Here is a 23659-nt window from a genome sequence, read left to right on the forward strand (position 1 = left end):
AAAGTGAATTATGCCAGATTTGAAATGCTAGTTATAAATTTGCCCAGTTAAGAGAACCTATCCCTCCATAAAACATTGGGGTACAAATAGGCAACACATTCTATAAAATACTAGCGAATTCAACTCTCAAACAGCCTACAAGAGCTATATGATTTAAATGTCAAACTATGGGAGTTTGTTATAGATTGATGCATGTTGTGTATCCAGCAAAATAGACAAGGACAAACAGATACTTAGATATGTGGTTACTGTTTAGCCAATACTCTTACAAAGTACTGAAAAAATTCCAGCATACCTATCCAATGGTTTTGAATATTAATGTTTGATGTACACACCTGGTTTGATAAATATGAGCAGTCAGTATTTTCACTCAGTTTAATAAAATCACCAGAAACATAACTTGGGTGTTGTAAAGAGGCTGACTCTGTAATATGCTAACACAGCTAAATAGAGATTTCATTATTATAATTACGTACTGCATGTTTCCTCAGACAAAATGATTGTAGTGATTAGTGTTTTATTTCTGATGATTACATGGCAGTGATTTGACTCCTGAGTTCTGTTCCCAGCTCTGCTACTACCTTTTCGGGTACATACACACTGGGAAAATTTGAAGCCTTTTTTTATTTTTGCATTGATGCAGCTTCCCTGATGCTACTAGTTATAGCAGCTGCAGTGTAGACAGGACAGTTTTTACACACTTTGTTTTGAGGATTGGAAAAGGGGTGAATCTTACAAATCCTGTTCATATCCAGCACAGGTTGAAAGTCATTGTGGCCTTGTGGTTAAAGCACATGACTGGGAGTCAGGGAGATCTGTGGTATTTCAGGCTCTGCTACAGCTTTCTTGTGTTGCTTTAAGCAAGACACAACTTCTCTTGTGCTTCAGTTTCCACATCTGTAAATAGGGAATAATTTTTACCTACTTCGTAGGGATGTTAGGAAGCTAAATTAATTACTGTTGGTAAAGAGGGTTAGGTACTATAGAAAGCCAAATATGATAAAAAGAAAGTGTTGGTCCATTTGAACTTTATTCAGTAGACTGCAGTAATTATTGATTAGCAGCTTCTGGAAGTGCTGTTGACCTCAAAGACGTAAACTACAGGGAGGTTTATGTGAAGGTGTTCATGTTGTTAATGTTATTGTAAATCTTAATCCTTTAATAAAGCTGTGACCTTGATGTTGACAGTTAGTATGCCATAGAGCAATATATAGTGTGGCACAAACCTTATAAATCTCATGTCATTTTTGCCACTGACCTAGACAACATGTAAAAATAAATCAGACAGCAGAGGTTTATGAAGAATGTTTATTTGAAGCCAAGCTTTTTAAATCAGACTTTTTTTTTTTAATGAAATCAACAATGAAAATGTGTAGAATTACACACAGAAGTTTGTGTGCTTACTTCTGTGTTGGAGGTATGTTTTGAAAGAATGCTATAGCCCTATCTTCTGGTCACTTTAGAGTGGGGTGGCCAAACGTACTGATCCTCGGAGCCACATACGACAAACTTCAGAAGTTTGAAAGCCGGGGTGCGATTGCTGGGGCTCCTGCCCCATGGGAGGCACCCGCTGATGTCTTGAGCCCCGGCAGGCATGCCCCTCAGGGCTGAAGCCCCGGGACCCCATCCCTGCTGGGCAGAGAAGACCCTAACCCCACCACCCTGGTGCAGGCCAGAAGCGCTGAGTGCCCTTCCCCTCCCCCACCCCAGTCTGATAGGCTACAGAACCCAGAAAAGGCTGTGCCTTGTTTGCTGTCTGTCCCAAGCATTGCAACATCATCAGCAGTATCATGGAGACTCTGGCTTGCTCATGGAATGGGCAATCACAAGCTGCTCTCTGCTCCAGTCATTGCTTTTCCTTTGTATAAAGGTAAAGGTGTTTGTCAGTGAGGAATAAGGTAGTACAGGCAGACAGTGACTATTGCATTTTAGGTGTTCAAAACCAGCAATTTGTCAGTGTGATCTTTTACAGTTTCTGTGATGGAGTTGGAATTTAATTTAAAAACAAAACTATTTTTTAAGTCAACCTGTTTAGGTCTAAAATCTGACAATGTCCCGGTAACTGTAAAAACTGAATTTGAATGAACAATGTAATCTGTTGAACATCTATCTCACTCTTTTCAGTAGAATTATGTGCTGTTTGAATGATTCACTTGCACATATTCTAAAAATGACTGGTGTAGAACGTTTTCAATAAGGACTTCTTCTACTATGTTTATATCCTGGAATAAGAAAATAAAAAGATATTTAGGCATGCAGATAAAAACAAATACCGCTTTAACAAGCTACTTCTATTCTTGAGAGCTTGCTTAGACCATGACCCAATTAAACATTGATTTCAATGGAACTATATGCATGCTTAAAGTTAAGCACATACATAAGTAGTTTGCAGGATTGGGGACTTATTTTATACTAAATTTTAAGCTGTGGGAGAAATCTTTACTATGAAACTAATTTAATTATAAAAGGAAGAATTCCAAAGGAGATAGACAAGTAAAATACGATATGCAAACACCAGTAACTCCTATGTTATTTATTACAGGCCCCAGACATAGAGATGCATATTATGTAATTACATATACAAATAACAAAATGTTGTGTATCTCAGCACTCTACTGCAAACAAGATAAAAAAAAATACATGAGCCATCAATAAAATATTACCCAACCCAGGTGTATTACTCTTATAAGCATTTAGTATAGATTAACATTTTATTGATGGCACATGTAGTTCTCTCAAGTCTGGCACCTCTTCCTCAGGGGTCTGCCCTCACTTTAGAAAGTATTAGATTCATCTCTTTTTTCAGGATGGTGTCTGGATGGACGTCAGTCAGGGTGATAAAGGAAACCACTGAAAAATGTTTTTGGAATTTTTAATAGTGTTGTGACTCTAAATTATAGTCTAAATTTTATTGAGTTAGGAGAGTGTAAGTAGCTGTTCTTTAATAGCTCAATCCATTGAAGCCAGTGGAGTAAGTTGAGGAACAGAGAGAGGTTAATATTTGCCAAAAGTCACACCATAACTTAGTAGCAGGGGAACAGAATCCATGTCTCCCAACTCTGCCTTGTATCTGTTACATCTTTGTAACCTCACAACACGCCCTAAGCATGACATTCTGGCAATCTAATGCATACCCTCACATGACATACTGATTGTCAGAGGTACGGAGGGAGATATGTAAAGAAGTCAGGATAGTAGCTTATAAAAATGATTATTTACTCACTATGTAGTCTTCATGGTAGAATGTGTGTCTGAGCTGAAGATGCCTTATAAAATTCCTGCTAAAACAGCTTGGATCTCCACCAGGTATTAAACGACAAATTGGACAGTACTATAAATATTGGAAAAACTATAAATATTGAGTTTTCATTGCAAAGACGTTGCAGAAGGAAATATCAGTGTTAAGGGGAGAGTGAAATATCTGGAACAGGAATAGCTAAATGGCATTCTTTGAGTGACATAAATATATTTACTGCTAGACACAATACACCCGCAGTCCAGCAGTAAAATTAGGTTAATCCCAGTTGCGTGTTTTCTGTTCAGTAGATACCCATGGAGATGTCTGTCTGCCCTCATCTCATGCTTAACTCCTTCCCTGGTACTGGCTAACCCAAGACTGTAAAATGAAATGTTATTTGTTGTGCTCCCAACCTATGTGCCACATGATTTACTCTTCCACTGAAAATAATGGGGCTCCCACCTACATATGTGGTGGTTTACTGTGCTACTTAAAACAAAAATGCCTTCATTGTTTTGGAAGGAGATTTTAGTTCCTTCATAATTTTTGGTCCTCTGCAATATAGCTAACCATTGTAATTGTTGCAACATTTACTTCAAATAATATCATAAAAATATTAGTACACACTTAAAACAGTATTTGAATAACATGCTCATAGCAAAGTGTAAAAGGCTAACTTATTGACTGATACTTTTAGAGCTAAATCCTGCTCTGTGCTCTTCTGGTATGAAAGAAGAGGTAGAAACAGCAGACCAGAATCTCTCCATGAACCTCAACTGAGCACTCTCAGAAACAGATATCTAATGTGCCAACCCACACAATACATCCGATGGAGGGTGGATGGTCTAGTTATTACTTAGTCCTGCCTTGAGTGTACGGGACTGGACTAGATGACCTACTGAGGTCCCTTCCAGTCCTACCCTTCTAGGGGTTTCAAGACTAAGGGGACAGGCCAGTCTTCTAGCTGCAACCACTGCCCTATGGAGTGTTCCCCCAACCTGCCCTGGAGAACCCTTTGCTATGTAGCAGGATTCTAGTAGCAAATTATGTAATAAACAGTGTCTATGCTCTTGCTGTACCAGTTAGAGTCACATTTATAGATCACATTGCTATGACATCAGTGTGACAGAGAAATTTCTTGACTCTTTTTGGGGTTTGTTCTATAATCTAAACACTATTTAAATTAAACTATAGTTTGTATATTTGTGTGAGGTTTTCAAGGAAGGTGTTAGACCATTTTAATGAAATGCTGTGTAATGTATATTATTTACTGGTCTATAAGGGATAAACTTGTTTAATTGCGGAGTGAGACCTTTTAACACAAGAGGGTTAACTAAGTTTTAAGGGCCTTATTCTGCCCCATAACTGCACACAGCTACTGCTTATGCATTTGCTCTAAGTACTATAAACAAACATATTTATGCTAAAAAATATAACATTTTTGTTTGGCTATTACCAGGTTGGCTTCTGTATGTGCTGAACAATCAGTGGATTTGAACAAATAAATGCTGAACCTAATTTAAAACCACACAACTAAAATTTGGCAAAATATGGTCTGCTAGTGAACCCAATCTTTAACTGTAACCTTATTTATTCTTCCCTTAATTTGTACTCTCAGTACTAGACACCAGGGGTGGGCAAATTATGGCCCGGGGGCCAGATCCGGCCCTTTAGACGTTTTAATCTGGCCCTCGAGCTCCCAACAGGGAATGGCGTCCAGGGCTTGCCCTGCTCTGCACGCGCCGGGGCTCCGCGCAGCTCCCAGAAGCAGCGGCATGTCCCCACTCTGGCTTCTACACATAGGGGCAGCCAGAGGGCTCCGCACGCTGCCCCTGCCCCAAGCACTGCCCCTGCAGCTCCCATTGGCCGCGAACCATGGCCCGCCATACAATTTGCATACCCAGATGTGGCCCTCGGGCCAAAAAGTTTACCCACCCTGATGTACACAAACCTACCAAAATGTTAACATCAATATGATAGTAGTTAAGCAGATTGAGAACTAACCTTCACCATAAGGTAGAAGAGTGTGTTGTCCTTTGTTTTGTTAGTGATGAGGGATGGTTGTGTCATATATCAGTCATTCAATTTGTTAACTTTTTGACTTGGCATCCCTCAGGATCAGGTCTTAAGCAAATTCAACTCCAGTGAAGTCAATGGGAATCGTGCACAGAACTTGTCAAGATCAGGCCTATATAGACGTCTTGATCCTATAATGTGATCCCCATAGTCAGACCCTTATGTCTCATGGAGCCCTAGGCTTGGGGCCATTCTTTGTATTTTTGTTTGTACAACTGGAATAATTTGTACTTGTCCTGTGAATCCTTTGTAGCTCTTATGAATCATTGGAGTAGTTCTCAAATAATGATCCATAGATCGTTTTGTGCTAGGCAAGAGGACTATCAAGATAGACAGAAAATACTGCACAGAAAGCAGAGTCTGTGAGGTTAGGCACTGATGTTGGGTCCATGGAGAGAAATGATGAATACAGAATTTTAAAAGTGGAAAAATTACTGAATCTAGTAAAGATGTTGGTGCCATGGCATTTTGAAAATGCATGCCATTAGTCCAAAGGGCTAACTATAAACTCTCCTTTGGAGCCATCATGACATATTGAGTGTATTTCTAGCGTAGAACTTCTGATACCATTTTCTAGCACCTGTGCTAGCTAGGGTGGAATTATTGGTACAGATTGGGTGCAGGCCACTTATTTTTTTAATTACTGTGTCATCCAAGCCAAGTTTGTAATTAACGCTTTTTTTTTGCCTGTTGTCATGTCTACTAGTGTCTGCAGCCAAACAGAATCAATCAGTTTAATATGTAAGTTCAATAAAATACACATTTGCACATATAACTGCAAGATAGTTACCACTGCTCTCCTTTCTGTTCTATGATAAGTGAGACAATGGTCCATTAGATCATCTTCATGCAACTCACACTGGCAAAATGGACAGGCATATCTGGGAATTACAAAGATGGTATGATTATGAATGACTTTTTGTTTAGAAAAAAACATGAGTAGATTTTGTTTTCCAAAAAGTAATGAGGATTTTAATTACCGTAAATATTTTAAAATGCTGATTCTTAGCTTTATGCTACACAATGGTTGAAGTTTTTCAAAGAAAGAATATGATTTTTAAAAAGGCCTTTTTTCAAAAATAAAAATGTTAATGAAAAAGCTGTTGACTTGAATTTTTTTATTTTTGGAGTGTCAAGTTTCATATTGGTTTTTTATTGAAAACATTCTCAAAATCATTATTACTGGGTTTCAATATACAAAAAACTGATGACCTTTTTGATAAAAAAGTGACAAATTGTGAAAAAAATGAAAATGGCTACATGTCAAACCCTGTGAAATGGAAACAACTTCCACATTTTGACCTTTTTCTTTTTTTAATTGACTAGCTGTACTTCATACTATTTTATCCCAACACCTATACATAGTAAACTCAACAGCACAGTGGTTAAATTATGATCATCAAAGGGCTGTACCTTGTTACTGTGTCTCCAAGCTCTTGTAGAGGTCCATATTTTTCTATATATTGCTGACAAGTCCTTAAATGAACTCTCATTTCACTCAGACATACCTAGGCAATGTTAAAAAGCAACCTGATATTCGTTAGCCCAACAGACATGTCATACACCCAGTGGTCTTGTTCACTTAGCATAGCTTATTATCTTTGCCATTCCGAGGCCAGGTTTACATTATCTGCACTACAGTAGCATAGCTATGATGCTGTAGCTATCCTGCTATAACCCTGTAGTGTAGCTGCAGACTACGGCGATGGGAGGGTTTTTTCCCTTCCCTTGGATTTTTCACCCCACTGAGTACCATAGCTGTATCAACCTATTGTAAACCAAGCCTGAAAACTTAGAGGCCAGTTTGCTTAAGAGCTATTTTCATTAGAGTGGTAGCACTTTAATTAAGGATACACCATAATTTCTTTTATTAGCCCAACTTCTCAGGAGTTACAAGATCTTACTGACTGAGCACATTATTTTAATACATTACCTAACAAAAAACTGCATGTTTTGAGTGTAAAATTAATTAGAACTAGATATCTAGCAGATTGGGGCTTTTGTTCTGGTTTTCAGACTAACCCTTTAGACTGTGAAATGAACTGTTGGAGATAGTGGGCCCTACCCCCCGGGTCTTACGCAGGTAAAAAGACCTATTTGATCACATTCTGCTCTGTGCAAATCTTGACAAATCACTGGTGCAAATCTTGACTGACTCCACTAAAATCAACGACACTTTTACTAGACTGAGGGCCAAATCCTAGTCCTGACAAAGTCAGTAGCAAAACTCTCATTGCTTCATTGGGGCTGGGATTTGGGTCTTACACTGAGGTAACTGAGATCTGGCCCATTCACTTTACTTCAGGACTGTGGTACGGTAAATCTTGTGAACTGGGCCCTTTAAGTATTTTCTACAAAGAAAAACAACAAGAGCCTTGTACTCCTTGACATATCAATGACATTTTTGTTGCCTCTAATATGTCTCAAATAAAAAAAATACAAAAATGCACATGTAGTAATATTAAGGCACTGCCTTAAACTATCCATTACCAGTGAAATATAGTTTTCTGAAATACAAAACACAAGGCAAAAATAAAAATTAAAAGTCACACTATTATCATATAACATTCCTGATATGTTTCTCATGCTGTTTGTAATCTGTCTAACTAATCAGATGATAACAGCCCTTCCTAAATTCATCCCTTCCTTTTGGCATATATGTTCATCTTACAGCTGATATAGAAGAATTAGGTTTTATTTTGCAGCTTACAAAAGGAAGTAAGACACTGTGAGAAAGAAGCATGAGGAAGGAGATGCTGTTCTGGCCTGTACTTAAAATCAAAACAGGGTGGGGTATTCATTATGCAGAATGAAAAGGGGACAAGTAAGCAGTGAAAAGTTGTGAACAAAGTGAAAAAATGTTTTGGTTTTGCATAAACTTTCAAATTAATGTATATGAGTAAGTACCAATCAATTGTCTTCCTTGTCCAGACCTGCTAATTCACTCTCTTGCACTGCCTTGCAAAGTTAGAAACGATGGTCCTAATTCTCTACAGCTTTGCAATTTGTGTAGTGATTTACACATGTGCACAATGGTAGCATTTTACAAGCAAATTTGCACAGGTGTAAATAATAACACAAACACCTTGCCTAAATTAAGAAAAAAGGTGTGTGTTCCCCCCCAGTTGTTAGCTCAATTGAGGTAGTTTAACTTGATGGGAAAACACCAGTAACTCTAATGTAGATGCCATTTAGTTTGATTCTAGCAGGTTGTTATAGCGTAGGGTCTTGCAGCTGAGCTAACTCAATTTAAAAAAAGCACTTTTCCCCCTAGTCTAAACAAGGCCACAGTCTAAGGTAGTGGAGACTCAACCCTGGCAAATCTGTACCTGGGATAAGTCGGTCTAATCGGTCTGAGTTTATTTTAGAGTTTGTTTATATGAGGAAATTGACTGGCATCACTACAGCAAAATATTCTGCTTGCCCTGAGGCCAGGTCTCTGCTAAAAAATTAGGTCAACCCAGCTACATTGTTTAGGGGTGTGAAAATCCACACCCCAGAGTGACATAGTTCAAGGGACCTGAGCCCCCATGTTCACAGCACTAGGTCAATGGCAAAACATTTCCATTGACCTAGCTACCGTCTCTTGGGCAGGTGGATTAATGACAGCGCTGAGAGAACCCCTCTCATTGCTGCAGTGTATGGCTACTCTGAAGCACCAACTGCAGTGTGCTGCTGTAGCAGTTTAACTGTAGACACAGCCTAGAAAAGAGGCCTTAATCTTATCACTTCTTGTGCAAAGAATATCTTTAGAGTTAATGAGTAATGAATGTTAGGCTTGCAAACCTGTGTGTCACACTCTGTGCAGTTTTAGTATAGACTTTTCATCTTCTTGGCAATATCAGTAGCTGGAATTCCTTCTGAAGGAAGATAAGCCCGGCAATAAGGACATGTCCATGTATTATTCCTTAAACTTGTAACAATACAGGAGTGACAGAATCTGCATAAAGAAATTAAAATAAATATAACACTTTCCATTAAAGTAGTGCAAATAAATCATAATTATGGTAACATTCTAGTTGGGTATGTGTATATATCTCATCACTAATATAATATGGCATGATGATCAGTTTCTATTGCAGTTCTAGTCAGTTAATAGATGTATTGTATGCTCGCAGCATCCTACTTATAGCTTTGTTGATAAAGTAATGTACAGGTCATTGGAGATTCTACAATAGGAAAATTTTTATCCATAATATTCCATTAGTACAGCAACACTGATGGTAGCAAGGGTGACTCCTGGAGGTACAGGCAGTAAAAATGCCACATTTTAGCATGTTGCCACTGATCAGCCAGTGTCCCACATATTAATGCTGCCCCTGGCAGGAATAATTTGCCTGGGGGTTGGTAAAATGTCATGGCCCTGGTCTGAATATAAACCCACAGTAACCCTGCTTTTCAGCATCACTGTGCACTTGTGTGTTCACTACAAGTATTTAAGGGTTGTGTATTTGGCTTCAAAACAATAAGCTGTAGGTTTGTTTGGCAGATTTCTCCTGCACTTGATATTGTGAATAGAAGTAAATTATGGCAGAAGCTGTAATACTTTTGAAGGAATGAGAGTAGGGGAGGTTTATTCAGACAGTAGAATCTAGGCTAAAATAATAGTTAAGGGTGCAGGATAACAAGGGTTAACTTGTCTGCTACCCTTTTTAACATCTATATAAATTACTTAAAAACTGGACAGGAAGATAATGCTTAGGTTACTTTATGTAAATGAAGTGGCTATAAGGTCACAAATACACAATGAACTATGGAGGCAATTAGATGCTTTTGAATTTCAAGTGATAAATCATAGTACATCTAAGAGTAAGGTATTCAGTAGAAAGAGAACAAATGCAAGAAGGATATAGGGGTGGACTGGGGTGTGAGGAAGGTTTGAGGGCTAATTTGAATTTTGGGAGGATGGGCCTAAGTCCACCTAGACAAGAGGCCCACCTCCTCAATTGAGTGAGGGGCCAAAGAGCCCAGAAAACAAAGATTCCATGGGACAACAAATGATAAAACACAAATAGGAGTGAGGGTCAAAAGTTCAAAACAAGGGTACCAGATGGGGACAACAAGCAGAGAACCCTAGACAGCGTCCACTGCTTCATAAAGGAGTCATGGATGCTGCCTAGAGACACTCTGCCAAGAGCAGTGAAATGACAAGGGAATGGAAGTAGGCCCTACAGTTGCAAAGAACCTCTCTGTTGAGTGTCCTCCTCCTTGACTGAAGTATGGCCATCATAGTCAGTGCGAGGCTGACTAGGAAGTCACATGACTTCTTGGGGTCATAGATAGGGAGTGCATAGCAGAATAGATGTGGAATAAAGTGCAAACAGAAACTCAGCAGGAGGTTCTGGCGGAGCCAAAAGAGGGGCTACAATCTCGCATATTGAAGGTGGACATGCACAGGTGCCAGGGGCATTAGTTGTCATTATCCCTGGCGGACCTAGGGGGAGTAAAGATTGGCTCACTGGGGTTCCTCATCTTTGCAAGGCGACAGAACACACATCACTGTAGAACATAAGGCTATGGATATGCCCTGTTTGGAGCAGGAGTGTGTAGTTATGGTTTTTGGCTAGTGTTTGCAGAGAGAGCAGCTGGATATGGTCCAGCCTGCTTGGCTGGGGCACCGTAGGTAGTGGGAGGGATCTGAGGGCACAGCCCTTAATTTGAGCCCTGATCACCCAGGAATAGGGGCTGGTGGGGGAATACCCTCTTTCAGGACCTGTTCAAGAGAGAAAAAATGGATTCACAACATATCAGGCACTTCAGTTATATCAGGATTGTGTTTATCCCAATATTAAACTGGAGCCTACAAACTGGGAAAGTTGGAAAGTGGTATAAGGATCTGGAAGAATTATCTAGTCAGACACCAGTCCTATTGGAAATGTGATAGAATTGGCTTTGGAGGTGTCTTTTAAGGCAGAATATTAATATAAATTGGTATAGAGGTGTGGTGTTGTGGCGTATCAGAGGGGTAGGCATGTTAGTCTGTATCCACAAAAACAATGAGGAGTCTGGTGGCACCTTAAAGACTAAAAGGGATTTATTTGGGCATAAGCTTTCATGGGTAAAAAAACCCACGTCTTCAGATGCATGGGGTGAACATTAATGATACAGGCATAAATATACTGGCACATGCAGAGAAGGGAGTTACCTTATAACCTTAAGAGGTTTTTAAGGCCCGGCTTGACAAAGCCCTGGCTGGGATGATTTAGTTGGTGTTGGTCCTGCTTTGAGCAGGGTGTTGGACTAGATGACCTCCTGAGGTCTCTTCCAACCCTAATCTTCTATGATTAGAAGTGGAGAACCAGTGTTGACAAGGCCAATTCAGTCAGGGTGGATGTGGTTCATTCCCAATAACTGATGAGGAGGTGTCAATACCAAAAGAGGGAAAATTGCTTTTGTAGTGAGCCAGCCATTTCCAGTCCCTATTCAAGCCCAAATTAATGGTGTTAAGTTTGCAAATTAATTGTAGCTCTGCAGTTTCTCTCTGAAGTCTGCTTTTGAAGGGGTTTTTTGTTGAAGGATGGCTGCTTTTAAATCTTTTATTGAATGTACCGAGAGATTGAAGTGTCCTCCTGGCTTTTGTATGTTACCATTCCTGATGTCTGATTTGTGTCCATTTATACTTTCACGTAGAGACTGTCCGGTTTGGCCAATGTACATGGCAGAGGGGCACTGCTGACACATGATGGCATATATCATATTAGTAGATGTGCAGGTGAATGAGCCCCTGATGGTGTGGCTGATGTGGTTGGGTCCTCTGGTGGTGTCGCTAGAGTCGATATGGGGACAGAGTAGGCAACGGGGTTTGTTAGAGGTATTGGTTCTGGGTTAGTGTTTCTGTGGTGTGGTGTGTAGTTACTGGTGAGTATTTGCTTCAGGTTGGGGGGCTATTTGTAAGCAAGGACTGGCCTGCCTCCCAAGGTCTGTGAAAGTGAGGGATCGTTTTCCAGGATAGGTTGTAGATTGCTGATGATGTGCTGGAGAGGTTTTAGCTGGGGGTTGTATGTGATGGATAGTGGTGTTCTGTTATTTTCCTGGTTGGACCTGTCCTGTAGTAGGTGACTTCTGGGTACCCATCTTGCTCTGTCAATCTGTTCCCTCACTTCCCCAGGTGGGTACTGTAGTTTTAAGAATGCTTGATAAAGCTCTTGTAGGTGTTTGTCTCTGTCTGAGGGATTGGAGCAAATGCAGTTGTATCTTAGGGCTTGGCTGTAGACAATGGATTGTGTGATGTGTCCTGGATGGAAGCTGGAGACATGTAGCTAAGTATAGCAGTCAGTAGGTTTCCAGTATAGGGTTGAATTTATGTGACCATCACTTATTTGCACTGTAGTGTCCAGGAGGAAGTGGATCTCCTGTGTGGACTGATCCAGGCTGAGGATGATGGTGGGGTAGAAATTGTGGAAATACAGGTGGAATTCTTCAAAGGCCTCCTTCCCGTGGGTCCACATGATGAAGATGTCATCAATCTAGAGCAAGTAGAGGAGGGGCGCAAGGGGACGAGAGCTGAGGAAGCGTTGTTCTAAGTCAGCCATAAAAATGTTGGCATACTGTGGAGCCATGAGGGTACCCATAGCAGTGCCAATGACTTGAAGGTATAAGTTGTCCCCAAATCTGAAATGGTTGTGGGTGAGGACAAAGTCACAAAGCTCAGCCACCAGGTGTGCCAGGGCCTCGTCAGGGATACTGTTCTTGACAGCTTGTAGTCCATCCTTGTGCGGAATATTGGTAAAGAGCTTCTACATCCATGGTGGCCAGGATGGTGTTTTCAGGAAGATCACCAATGCATTGTAGTTTCCTCAGGAAGTCCGTGATGTCTCGAAGATAGCTGGGAGTGCTGATAGTCTGAGGAGAGAATCCAAATAGCCAGATAATCCTGCTCTAAGAGTGCCAATGCCTGAGATGATGGGGCATCCAGGATTTCCAGGTTTATGGAGATTTGTTCCTGTGCTAGCGCATGGAGTTTCTTGAGCAGATGGTGTAGTTTCTTTTGGTACTCCTCGGAGGTAAGTGGCCTGTAGAATGTGGTGTTGGAGAGTTGCCTGGCAGCCTCCTCTTCATAATCTGATGTGTTCATGATGACCACAGCACCTCCTTTGTCAGGTCCTTTGATTATAATGTCAGAGTTGTTTCTGGGGCTGTGGATGGCGTTGCGTTCTGTACGGCTGAGGTTATGGGGCAAGTGATGCTGTTCACAATCTCAGCCTGTGAACGTCTGCGGAATTTTGAGCACGCACCCCCTGCTGCGCCGGCTCTACCATTTTTGCCAAAGCAAAAAAAAAAAAGCTGCTCGGACTCCCGCCCGAACTGATGAAGCACAGCACGTTGGAGACCAATGATCTAACACATTTTCTTGCTATTACTTACAATTTCTGTAACTTTAGATGTATCATTTCAGGATCTTTTTAGGAGATGTTTTTTCCTGCCCTGGTCTTTCCCTCTGTCTGAGAAGGCATAGACAAAGAGAGCACAAACACACGTCCCCTCCCCGCCCGATTTGAAAGTATCTTCTTTCCCCATTGGGCCTTCTGGTCAGGTGCCAACTAGGTTAATTGAACTGATTAACCCCTTTCAGGTAAGTGATTCTGTACCTCTGGACAAGAGGGATTTTATATTACTGCATACATAAAGGTTGTTACCTTTCCCTTTATATTTATGACAGCTGTATTGCAGAGTTACCAAATAAAAGTCTTAAGCAGAGCTTCTTAAAAAAAAATTGTGGGGGGGGATAGGGACTGCCCTAGTTATGTTAAATAAAGATTGAAAATAGCAGGCAGTCTGGACTAAGTCGTAGTCTCATTAAAGTGAGTAGGAGACTTACTACTAAGGCCTTGTCTACACTACAAGACTATTTCGAATCTACTTAAGTCGAATTTGTGGATTCGACCTTATGAAGTCGAATTTGTGTATCCACAGTAAATACACTAATTCGAATTTCTGAGTCCACAGTAACGGGGCTGGCGTCGACTTTGGAAGCAGTGCACTGTGGGAAGCTATCCCACAGTTCCCGCAGTCCCCGCTGCCCATTGGAATGCTGGGTAGAGCTCCCAATGCCTCCTGGGGGAAAAATGTGTCGAGGGTGCTTTTGGGTAACTGTTGTCATTGAACCGTCAATCACGCCCTCCCTCCCTGAAAGCTCCGGCGGGAAATCTGTTCGCGCCCTTCTCTGGTCAGTTACAGCGCGGACGCCACAGCACTGCGAGCATGGAGCCCGCTGCGATCATCGCTGCACTTATGGCCGTTGTCAACTCCTCGCACCTTATCGTCCACCTCTTCCACAATCAGCTGCTGAGAAATCGGGCGAGGAGGCTCCGGCAGCGCGGTGAGGACAGGAATTCACAGAGTGGCGCAGACCTCTCACAAAGCAGGGTACGCCGCGCTGTGGAGATCATGGTGGCAATGGGTCAAGTTCATGGTGTGGAACGGTGATTCTGGGCCCGGGAAACAAGCACGGACTGGTGGGACCGCATAGTGCTGCAGGTCTGGGATGAATCACAGTGGCTGCGAAACTTCATGATGCGTAAGGGCACTTTCCTTGAACTCTGTGACTTGCTGTCCCCTGCCCTGAAGCGCCAGGACACCCGGATGCGAGCAGCCCTGAGTGTGCAGAAGCGAGTGGCCATAGCCCTCTGGAAACTTGCAACGCCAGACAGCTACCGGTCAGTAGCGAACCACTTTGGCGTGGGCAAATCTACCGTGGGGGTTGCTGTGATTCAAGTAGCCCACGCAATCGTTGAGCAACTTCTCTCAAAGGTAGTGACTCTCGGAAACGTCCAGGACATCATAGATGGCTTCGCCGCGATGGGATTCCCAAACTGCGGTGGGGCTATAGATGGGACTCACATCCCTATCCTGGCACCAGCCCACCAGGCCAGCGAGTACATTAACCGAAAGGGCTACTTTTCAATGGTGCTGCAAGCACTGGTAGACCATAGGGGACGTTTTACCAACATCTTCGTTGGGTGGGCGGGCAAGGTTCATGACGCGTGTGTGTTCAGGAACTCTGGTCTGTTTAAACGCCTCCAGGCAGGTACTTTCTTCCCGGACCACAAACTAACGGTTGGGGATGTGCAGATGCCTACAGTGATCCTCGGGGACCCAGCCTACCCGCTAATGCCCTGGCTCATGAAGCCCTATACAGGCGCCTTGGACAGAGAGAAGGAACTCTTCAACTACCGGCTGAGCAAGTGCAGAATGGTGGTGGAGTGTGCTTTCGGACGTCTCAAGGGGAGATGGCGGAGCTTACTGACTCGCTCGGACATCAGCGAAAAGAATATCCCCGTAGTTATTGCTGCTTGCTGTGTGCTACACAATCTCTGTGAGAGCAAGGGCGAGACCTTTTTGTCCGGATGGGAGGTTGAGGCAAATCGCCTGGCTGCAGTTTACGCTCAGCCAGACACCCGTGCCGAGAGAATATCCCAGCGGGAAGCGCTGTGTATCCGGGAGGCTTTGAAAGCAAGTTTCCTCGGAGAGCAGGGTAACCTATGACTCTCCACTTGCTTTCAAGAGAAACTGACCCTGGGCCTGTGTCTGTATGTGTCGATTTCGATCTGCGGTTACATACTCCGTTCTCCAAGTTTCCCCCACTTCCAAAGCACGTTTTAAAGCAAATTAATTGTTACACTCATTATTAATAAATGTTTGTTTTACTTTGCATTTCTGTTCAGGTGTTGAAACATGGACGCATACTGTGCTGGGCACGGTGTGCACTGATGTACAGACCGCTTGTTCCATAGAGGAATGACATCCTCCTGCTCCTACATAGGTCTCTGGGGTGGGGGACGGTTGGAAGTGGTTGTGCATGAAGGGGAGGGATTGCAGGAAGGGGTGGGTTTGCAGGAAGGGGCGAGTGGTGCCTTCTTTGGATAGGGGTTTGGATGACGGCAGTGGGCTGCGGGTTTGGGCGTAGGAAGGGGTGAGGGGTGTGGGGGAAGGGTGAGTATCTGTCCGTGGATGAGGGCTCTTGTTGGGGCTCAGGGCAGCGGAGAGGCTCGGTGCTACGGTGGAAGTGCATGGTAAGGGCAGCGTGCCTTAACATTAAGGGGGTGGCAGGCGCTAGGACCCTGGACAAGCATACACATCACAGAATGACCCGGGGCAGCATACACCACACAGAGTGACCCTGGTGCCTACTGACTGCAGTGTGTGTGTGCCCTGCAGTTGATCATGCCCCCAAGTCTGTACCCTGGTAATCTAGGCTATACCGTGCAATTATAAATCCCCTCCCCCCATACACAAAAATTCCTCTGACACGAAAGACGTGACCGAAACAGTGAATAACAGCAAACAGCTTTTAATAATCTAATACACAGTGGGGGGATGAAACTCGGATTTGAGACTGGGTGAGCCTGTAAGGGAAGCACTTCTACAAACGTATAGCGTGAGAGGTGTGTGGTACATTAGCGCTATGCAGTGGTGCAGTGACAGTTCTCACGGCCCCTACCGCCCCTCCGTCTTGTACTTTTGGGTGAGGGGGGGCAGGACTTCTTGGCGGGGGAGGGCGGTTGCAGATACACTGCAGGGGGGCTCTGTCCTCCTGCCTGCGGTCCTGCAGAACATCAACAAGGCGCCGGAGCATGTCCGTTTGCTCCCTCATTAGGCCAAGCAGCGTTTGAGTCGCCTGCTGGTCTTCCTGCCGCCAGCTATCCTCCCGTTCGATGTGTGTGCGATGCTGTTGACATAGGGTCTCCCTCCACTGTCTCTGCTCTGCCGCCTCGGCTCTGGAGCAGGCCTTCAGTTCCGCAAACATCTCGTCCCTAGTCTTTTTCTTTCGCCGCCTAATCTGCGCCAGCCTCTGCGAGGGGGATGCCGGGGCAGTCCGGGAAAAAGCCGAAGCTGTGTGATGGGAAAAGTAACTGATTTCCTTGAACAGATACATGTTTGCGAACAGTGAACACAGTCTAGTCAGTTTCTCTGAACAAGACCATACAGGGCAACAAGTCTCACGAGATCTCAGGACAAGTTCGAGATTTCGGAATACGCTCTCATTGGCTGCAGCATTGCACAGGAGAGCGGACAAGTGGGGAGAGACAGCTGAATCCGTCTAGCAGACAGTCCTGGTAAGCCTTACAGTACATTCTGCTTATCAGTTAATGGATAGCTGTGCCCTCCCGCTAAAGGCAATCTGGAAATCATATACTCTGACCCTTTTCCAGCCACTCCCGCCAGTGCACGGGAAAGATCAATGTATGCTTTTCCTATGTGGCCTACAACACGTGGCTGTTAAGCGAGGGTCATTGTTATGCAAAGTAAAAGTCAACCATTCACAACAGTAACAATACACTAATTGCCCTAATTAGATGCAGCATTTCATGAACGAGATCACCCTGATGCGGGTCCCTCGGAGTCACAAAGAGCGGATGCTAAGGGAAGCCCTGCAGAGACCAGGACCATATGCGGCCATGCTTGTGGAGGCGATGATTCCCATCTACATAAGGATGTCCTGGCGCGGAAGAGTGTGCTTCCACGGAGCACCCAACAAGGCACCTCTCCCCAGGAACCTCCTGCGGAGGCTTTTCGAGGACCTAAATGAGACCTTTCTTGAATTGTCCCTGGAGGATTATTGTTCAATCCCTATATGTGTGGACCTACTTTTCGTATAGTTTTTCATTGAAAATTTTATATATAGCATTTCTATTTTTTTATACCTGTTTTATAAAAAATAAATGTTTACATGTTTATAGCACTTACCGCCTGATCCTTCCCCTGATTCAGAGTCCGGGTTAATGGCCGGGGAGGGTTGGTAGGGGATCTCTGTGAGGGTGATGAAGAGATCCTGGCTGTCAGGGAAAGCGGTTTTGTGTTCGCTGTCGCCTGCGCCGTCCTCCACAGACCCTTCCTCATCGGCGAACATCGAGGAGGAACTGTCCAGGTTCACTATGCCATCCACTGAGTCCACGGTCACTGGTGGGGCAGTGGTTACAGACCCACCTAGAATGGCATGCAGTGCCTCGTAGAAGCGGCATGTCTGGGGCCGGGCTCCGGAGCGTCCGTTTGCCGCTCTGACTTTTTGGTAGCCTTGTCTCAGGTCCTTGATTTTCACGCGGCACTGCATTGCATCCCGGCTGTATCCTTTCTCTATCATTGCTTTGGAGACCTTCTCGAAGGTCTTTGCATTCCGCTTGCCTGAGCGCAGCTCCGACAGCACAGACTCCTCGCCCCACACACCGATCAGATCCAGGACTTCCCGGTCTGTCCATGCTGGGGACCTCTTTCTATTCTTGGATTGGCCGGACTCCTCTGCTGGAGAGCTCTGCATCGTTGCAGGTGCTGCGGAGCTCGCCCCGATGTCCAGCCAGGACGTCAGATTCAAAGTGCCCAGACAGGAAAATGAATTCAAATTTTCCCGGGTCATTTCCTGTGTGGCTGGTCAGAGAATCCAAGCTCCGACTGCTGTCCAGAGCGTCAACAGAGTGGTGCACTGTGGGATAGCTCCCGGAGCTACTAAGTTCGATTTGCATCCACACCTAGCCTAATTCGAGCTAGCCATGTCGAATTTAGCGTTACTCCACCTGTCGGGGTGGAGTACCGAATTCGAACTAAAGAGCCCTCTAGTTCGAATTAAATGGCTTCCTGGTGTCCCCTGCTCTGTTTTACCTGCATTCTGCCATATATTTCATGCTATAACAGACTTGGACGATGAACCAGCACATGTTCGTTTTAAGAACATTTTCACAGCAGATTTGACAAAACGCAAAGAAAGTACCAATGTGAGATTTCTAAAAACAGCTACAGCACTTGACCCAAGGTTTAAGAATCTGAAGTGCTGTCCAAAATCTGAGATGGACGAGGTGTGGAGAATGCTTTCAGAAGTCTTAAAAGAGCAACATTCCAATGTGGAAACTACAAGACCTGAATCACCAAAAAAAACAAAAACAAAAAACAAAACCCCCCACAACCTTCTGCTGGTGGCATCTGACTCAGATGATGAAAATGAACATACATCAGTCCACTCTGCTTTAGATAATTATCAAGCAGAACCCATCATCAGCATGGACGCATGTCCTCTGGAATGGTGATTGAAGCATAAAGGGACACATGAATCTTTAGCACATCTGGCACATAAATATCTTGCGACACTGGCTACAACATTGCCATGCAAATGCCTATTCTTACTTTCAGGTGACATTGTAAACAAGTGGGCAGCATTACCTGCTGCAAATTGTAACCAAACTTGTTTTGTCTGAGCTATTGGCTGAAGTAGGACTGAGTGGACTTGTAGGCTCTAAAGTTTTACATTGTTTTATTTTTGAATGCAGTTATTTTTTGTACATAATTCTACATTTGTAAGTTCAAGTTTAATGATAGAGATTGCACTACAGTACTTGTATTAGGTGAATTGAAAAATACTATTTCTTTTGTTTATCTTTTTTACAGTGCAAATATTTGTAATAAAAATAATATAAAGTGAGCACTGTACACGTTGTATTGTGTTGTAACTGAAATCAATATTTGAACATGTAGAAAACATCCAAAAATATTTAAATAAACGATATTCAATTGTTTAACAGCATGATTTTTAATTGCTTGACAGCCCTCGTTTTTTTGTTTGTTTTGACAGTGGTTCTGTTTAGTTTAGGGTTTTTTTAAAGGGGAGAAAGTTGGGGGATAAATGGAATGAAGTGTTATTTTTTAAACTACTTCACCCAGTTCTATTTTTATTTAGCAGGCTGGCCACTAAGAAAGTTGCCAACTTTCTAATTGCACAAAACCGAACACGCTTACCATGCCCCTTCTCTGAGCACTGCTCCCACTCACTCACCCTCGCTCTCCTTCACCCTCACTCACTTTCATCGGGCTGCGTTAGGGGGCTGGGGTGCAGGAGGGGGTGAGGGCTTTGGCTGGGGGGGTGCAGGCTCCGGGGTGAGGCCAGAAATGAGGGGGGTGAGGGCTCTGGGGTGAAGCCGAGGATGAGGGGTTTGGGGGGCAGGAGGGGACTCCGGACTGGGGCTGAAGGGTTTGGTGTGCAGGAGGGGGCTCAGGGATGGGGCCAGGGACGAGAGGTTTAGGGTGCAGGAGGGGGCTCAGCACTGGGGCAGGGAGTTGGGGTGTAGGGTGCAGGCTCTGGGAGGGAGTTTGGGTGCAGGAGAGCTCTTGAGGTGGGCAGGGGGTTGGGGTGTGGGAGGCGATGCAGGCTCTGGCCACGTGGCGCTTACCTTAGGAAGGCTCCCTGCCTGTCTTGGCTCTGCATGGCTCCCTGAAGCGGCAGCATGTCCCAGCAGCTCCTAGGTGGAGGACCCACAGGCACGGCCCCCACAGCTCCCATTGGCTGTGGTTCCCAGCCTAGAGGCTGCAGGGACATGCCACTGCTGGGAGCCACACGGAGCCAGGGCAGGCAGGGAGCCTGCCTTAGCCCTGCTGTGCCGCCAACTGGACTTTTAATGGCCCAGTCAGCAGTGCTGACTGGAGCCTCCAGGGTCCCTTTTCGACTGGGCGTTCCGGTCCAAAACTGGACACCTGGCAACACTACCCTATGCGTTACTATAAAAAAACTTGATTAATAATAATGAATAACTGCAAATGTAATTTAAAAGTGACAACTACAAATATTATAGCAAACATATAGTAAGTAGTTATTTATATGTACACAAACAATGCACCCAACATAAAACAATGAGGAGCAGTTACACAAAACCAAATTAAATGTTACAAGTGGCCAATCACTAGGGCCATAAAAATCAGACCAATCCCCACCCTCTTCCACTTAGCTCCTGACCCATCTAAAAGAAGTATGCTGTCTTAAACAGTCCATTTACTTCAAAAGGACTACTCCACTGCATAAGTATTTGCAGGATCAGGCAGTCCCTGACATCTTACTTTGAATTATACAGAGAATGAAGTCTTGTAAATGCCATATATGTCTTATCTGTAATTTTTACTAGTGGTTTTCCTTTAAAGAAGAAATGTTTGGCCATAGGTTGTTAGGTTTTTATTACTTGACTACTTCATTCATATTATTTGTTTTTGAGCTATTTCATAGAGCTTTTTCTGGGTTTGTATTTCTTGCTCTGCTTTAAAAACTCACCCATGGCCAAATATTACATCTTTAGTCAAAAAATTTGAGTCTTATCCTTCAGCCCTTCCTCTCTTGTGTTACTAGTGTAGTGGAAATTCACCTGAGCAAAGACTCTTGCATTAGACTCCAAATCTTTTTTTTTTCTATGCTTCCCATTTAAATTATTGAATCAAAAGGAAACTTCCCTTGGGGTTCCAAACACAAGCACGGTTTAAACAAAGCTTTTTCTTACCAACTTTGGCAGAATAAATAAGTGTTTGTGCAGACTGGCACGATTTCCTAGTTTCAAGATCAGCTCTTTCTTGGCTGGCTCAAGTGTAAAAATCCTACTAGTGGCATTTGTGTGCTTGGCACAGCCAGGAGAGGCAAATACACACAGCAACTTTTTGGCTGTGTCTACAGCAGGAATCTTTTGGGCCCATAATTTCCAACAAGTAGCATTAACAGAGGCTTTAAAACAGACATGGCTCAGGCATTTTTACCACTATACTATCTGACACTGATGTGACATGCTGTTAAAAATGCCTCAACTTGTTTGAACCTGGTTTACACTACCCACATTCTCCCCCCAGTACCAACTCTAGTGAAGCTGCACACATTGAAAATTACAGGTCAGAAAAATCCTAGTATAAATAGGCCCAAAACAAGCTAACACACCAGGTTGCTGATCACACAACTGCTAGACATTGAAACTGAATAGAAACCGTAGCATGTGACTGGGTTACTGATTGATGACAAATTCCCTGGAGATTTTTTTCTACCAAAAATGTTAATAGGCTGTAGAATAACAATGATAAAAAAACAAAAACAATAATCCTTCCCACTTTTAAAACCTCTTTCCAACCAAAGATCTCAAACCCCTTTGGAAATAGTAAGTTGCTAGTGTAGCCTGGGTACAGAAGACTGGTTCTCCAACCCCAGCCTCACTTGTTAACCTGATCTCCAGCTTACTTGCCTTAAAGTCCCAGGTTAACCAGCTCTTGTGTGTGGGGTTTTAAATCGTGTTAGAGACACGTCTTTGTTTTAATCTTTGGTGCTGCTGAAAAACAGAAAATTGGTTTTGATCCTAAACTGGCCCAATTCTCCTTCCTAAAAAAACCCCAGTTTGTTTACACTCTTTGGGCCCAAGTTTGTCCCTGGTGTAACACCATTAGATTCAACTGAGTTACGCCAAGACCTGCTCCTTTCTTTGCAATCTTTCAAGTAGAAGAAGCCGGGCTTCAGCAGAAAACCAACAAGGGGTGTGGTGGTGGTGGTTCCGTGGGAGGAAGTCTCTAGTCCCCCAGCCCTTTCCCCTGGCTGGGAGGAAGCCACTCTTCCCGGCTGGAGCCAGACACAAAACGGCTGCGTTTACACGTGGCCACACTGGGTCCTCACGGGCTGGTGCAGCACCTCCAGGCAGATGGAGCAGTCAAAGGACGGGACCCGCTGCTGCTGCTCAGCAGCTCTCCCCAGATCCAGTGCGCACCGAGAGGTGGTCGCGCCAGTGCCGCGGCTGTCGCAGCTGAGCCGGGAGCCCATAGCGCGAGGGGGCCGCTGGCGGCGAGGCGGGTGCACCGCCGGACAGTCCCGGTGGGCTGGTTGTTTTGCTGTTTCCCTGTGTCACTCGCAGCAATTGGGCGGGGGCAGGCCCAGGCCCGGGCCCTTCCCCCTCAGCCTCCGCAGCTCAGAGTCAGACGAGGGCACCTGGGGGCTGGTGTGGCGCTGGAGGCGGGACGCGGCGGTGCAAGCCCCGCGGGTGCTAGTAGCAGAGACAAGCGTCCCCGAGCCACCCCCCTCCCACTGAAGTTTAGCTGCACACAAGAGGCCTGGCGCTGGCCTTCGCTTTTTGGCTCTGGCTGCTTAAATCTGTCCCTCCTCCTCCCTGCCCCCCACGCCAAGAAAATGCGGATTCTTTTCACTGGCAAGTGTTCACACGGGGACATTATTGTACATGGCAGCACAGATACCAACACTACCCCAAACTAACTAGGGGCTGGGCTGGGGGCACTAACTCAATGAGTGTTCAACTTCCTTCAGCCTCTGCCTTTATATTTTACTCACCTCCCTTTCCCCCTGCCTCCCTCTGTACTGTGACTAGATAGGGTTGCCAGCTTTGTAATATTTTAAAACTCTAGCAGGAGTGCCCGAACCTCCCCTTGCCCACCAGGCTTCACCCTGCTCCTGCCCCTTCTCCCTGGGGCCCCACCCCCCATTTGCTCCTCTTTTCCCCTCCCGCCCTGGCTCTCACTGCTTTTCGTCTCCCCACCCTGGTGGGTCGGAAGAGACTCACCTGCAGACAGGGGCAGCTCTACAAATTTGGCCGCCCCAAGCAGTCATGCCCGGGAGGCGCC

General features: G+C 44.4%; 1 protein-coding gene across 4 annotated transcripts; it reads right to left on the bottom strand.

The window, feature by feature from the left end:
* Positions 1–1293: 1293 nt before the first annotated feature.
* On the bottom strand, positions 1294–22893 carry RNF125 (ring finger protein 125). 4 transcript variants are annotated; one of them, XM_045002861.1, is made up of 6 exons: positions 22681–22893; positions 9101–9254; positions 6728–6822; positions 6105–6195; positions 3224–3331; positions 1294–2222 (listed from the first exon to the last, which is right to left on the bottom strand). In XM_045002861.1, exons 3-6 carry the CDS (start codon positions 6805–6807, stop codon positions 2130–2132), a joined length of 372 nt encoding a protein of 123 aa, XP_044858796.1. In that variant the 5' UTR covers positions 6808–6822; positions 9101–9254; positions 22681–22893; the 3' UTR covers positions 1294–2129. The 4 variants fall into 4 exon arrangements, 3 of the variants coding, with proteins under 3 accessions (XP_044858796.1, XP_044858797.1, XP_044858798.1); XM_045002862.1 differs by having other exon boundaries at positions 22504–22893; XM_045002863.1 differs by lacking the exon at positions 22681–22893 and adding an exon at positions 18002–18057.
* Between the last annotated feature and the right edge of the window lie 766 nt (positions 22894–23659).

This window comes from Mauremys mutica, chromosome 2, assembly GCF_020497125.1.
Source record: "Mauremys mutica isolate MM-2020 ecotype Southern chromosome 2, ASM2049712v1, whole genome shotgun sequence".
NCBI classification, from domain to species: Eukaryota; Metazoa; Chordata; order Testudines; family Geoemydidae; genus Mauremys; species Mauremys mutica.

What these genes read in the sequence shown, in the direction of transcription:
- RNF125 (XM_045002861.1), bottom strand. Translation starts at nt 6,807, where the DNA reads ATGAGAGTTCATTTAAGGACTTGTCAGCAATATATAGAAAAATATGGA. An exon ending in CTTGGAGACACAGTAACAAG is followed by an intron (nt 6,196 to 6,727) that starts GTACAGCCCTTT and finishes TGTAATTCCCAG; the next exon opens with ATATGCCTGTCCATTTTGCC. An exon ending in TCTACCATGAAGACTACATA is followed by an intron (nt 2,223 to 3,223) that starts GTGAGTAAATAA and finishes TTCTTATTCCAG; the next exon opens with GATATAAACATAGTAGAAGA.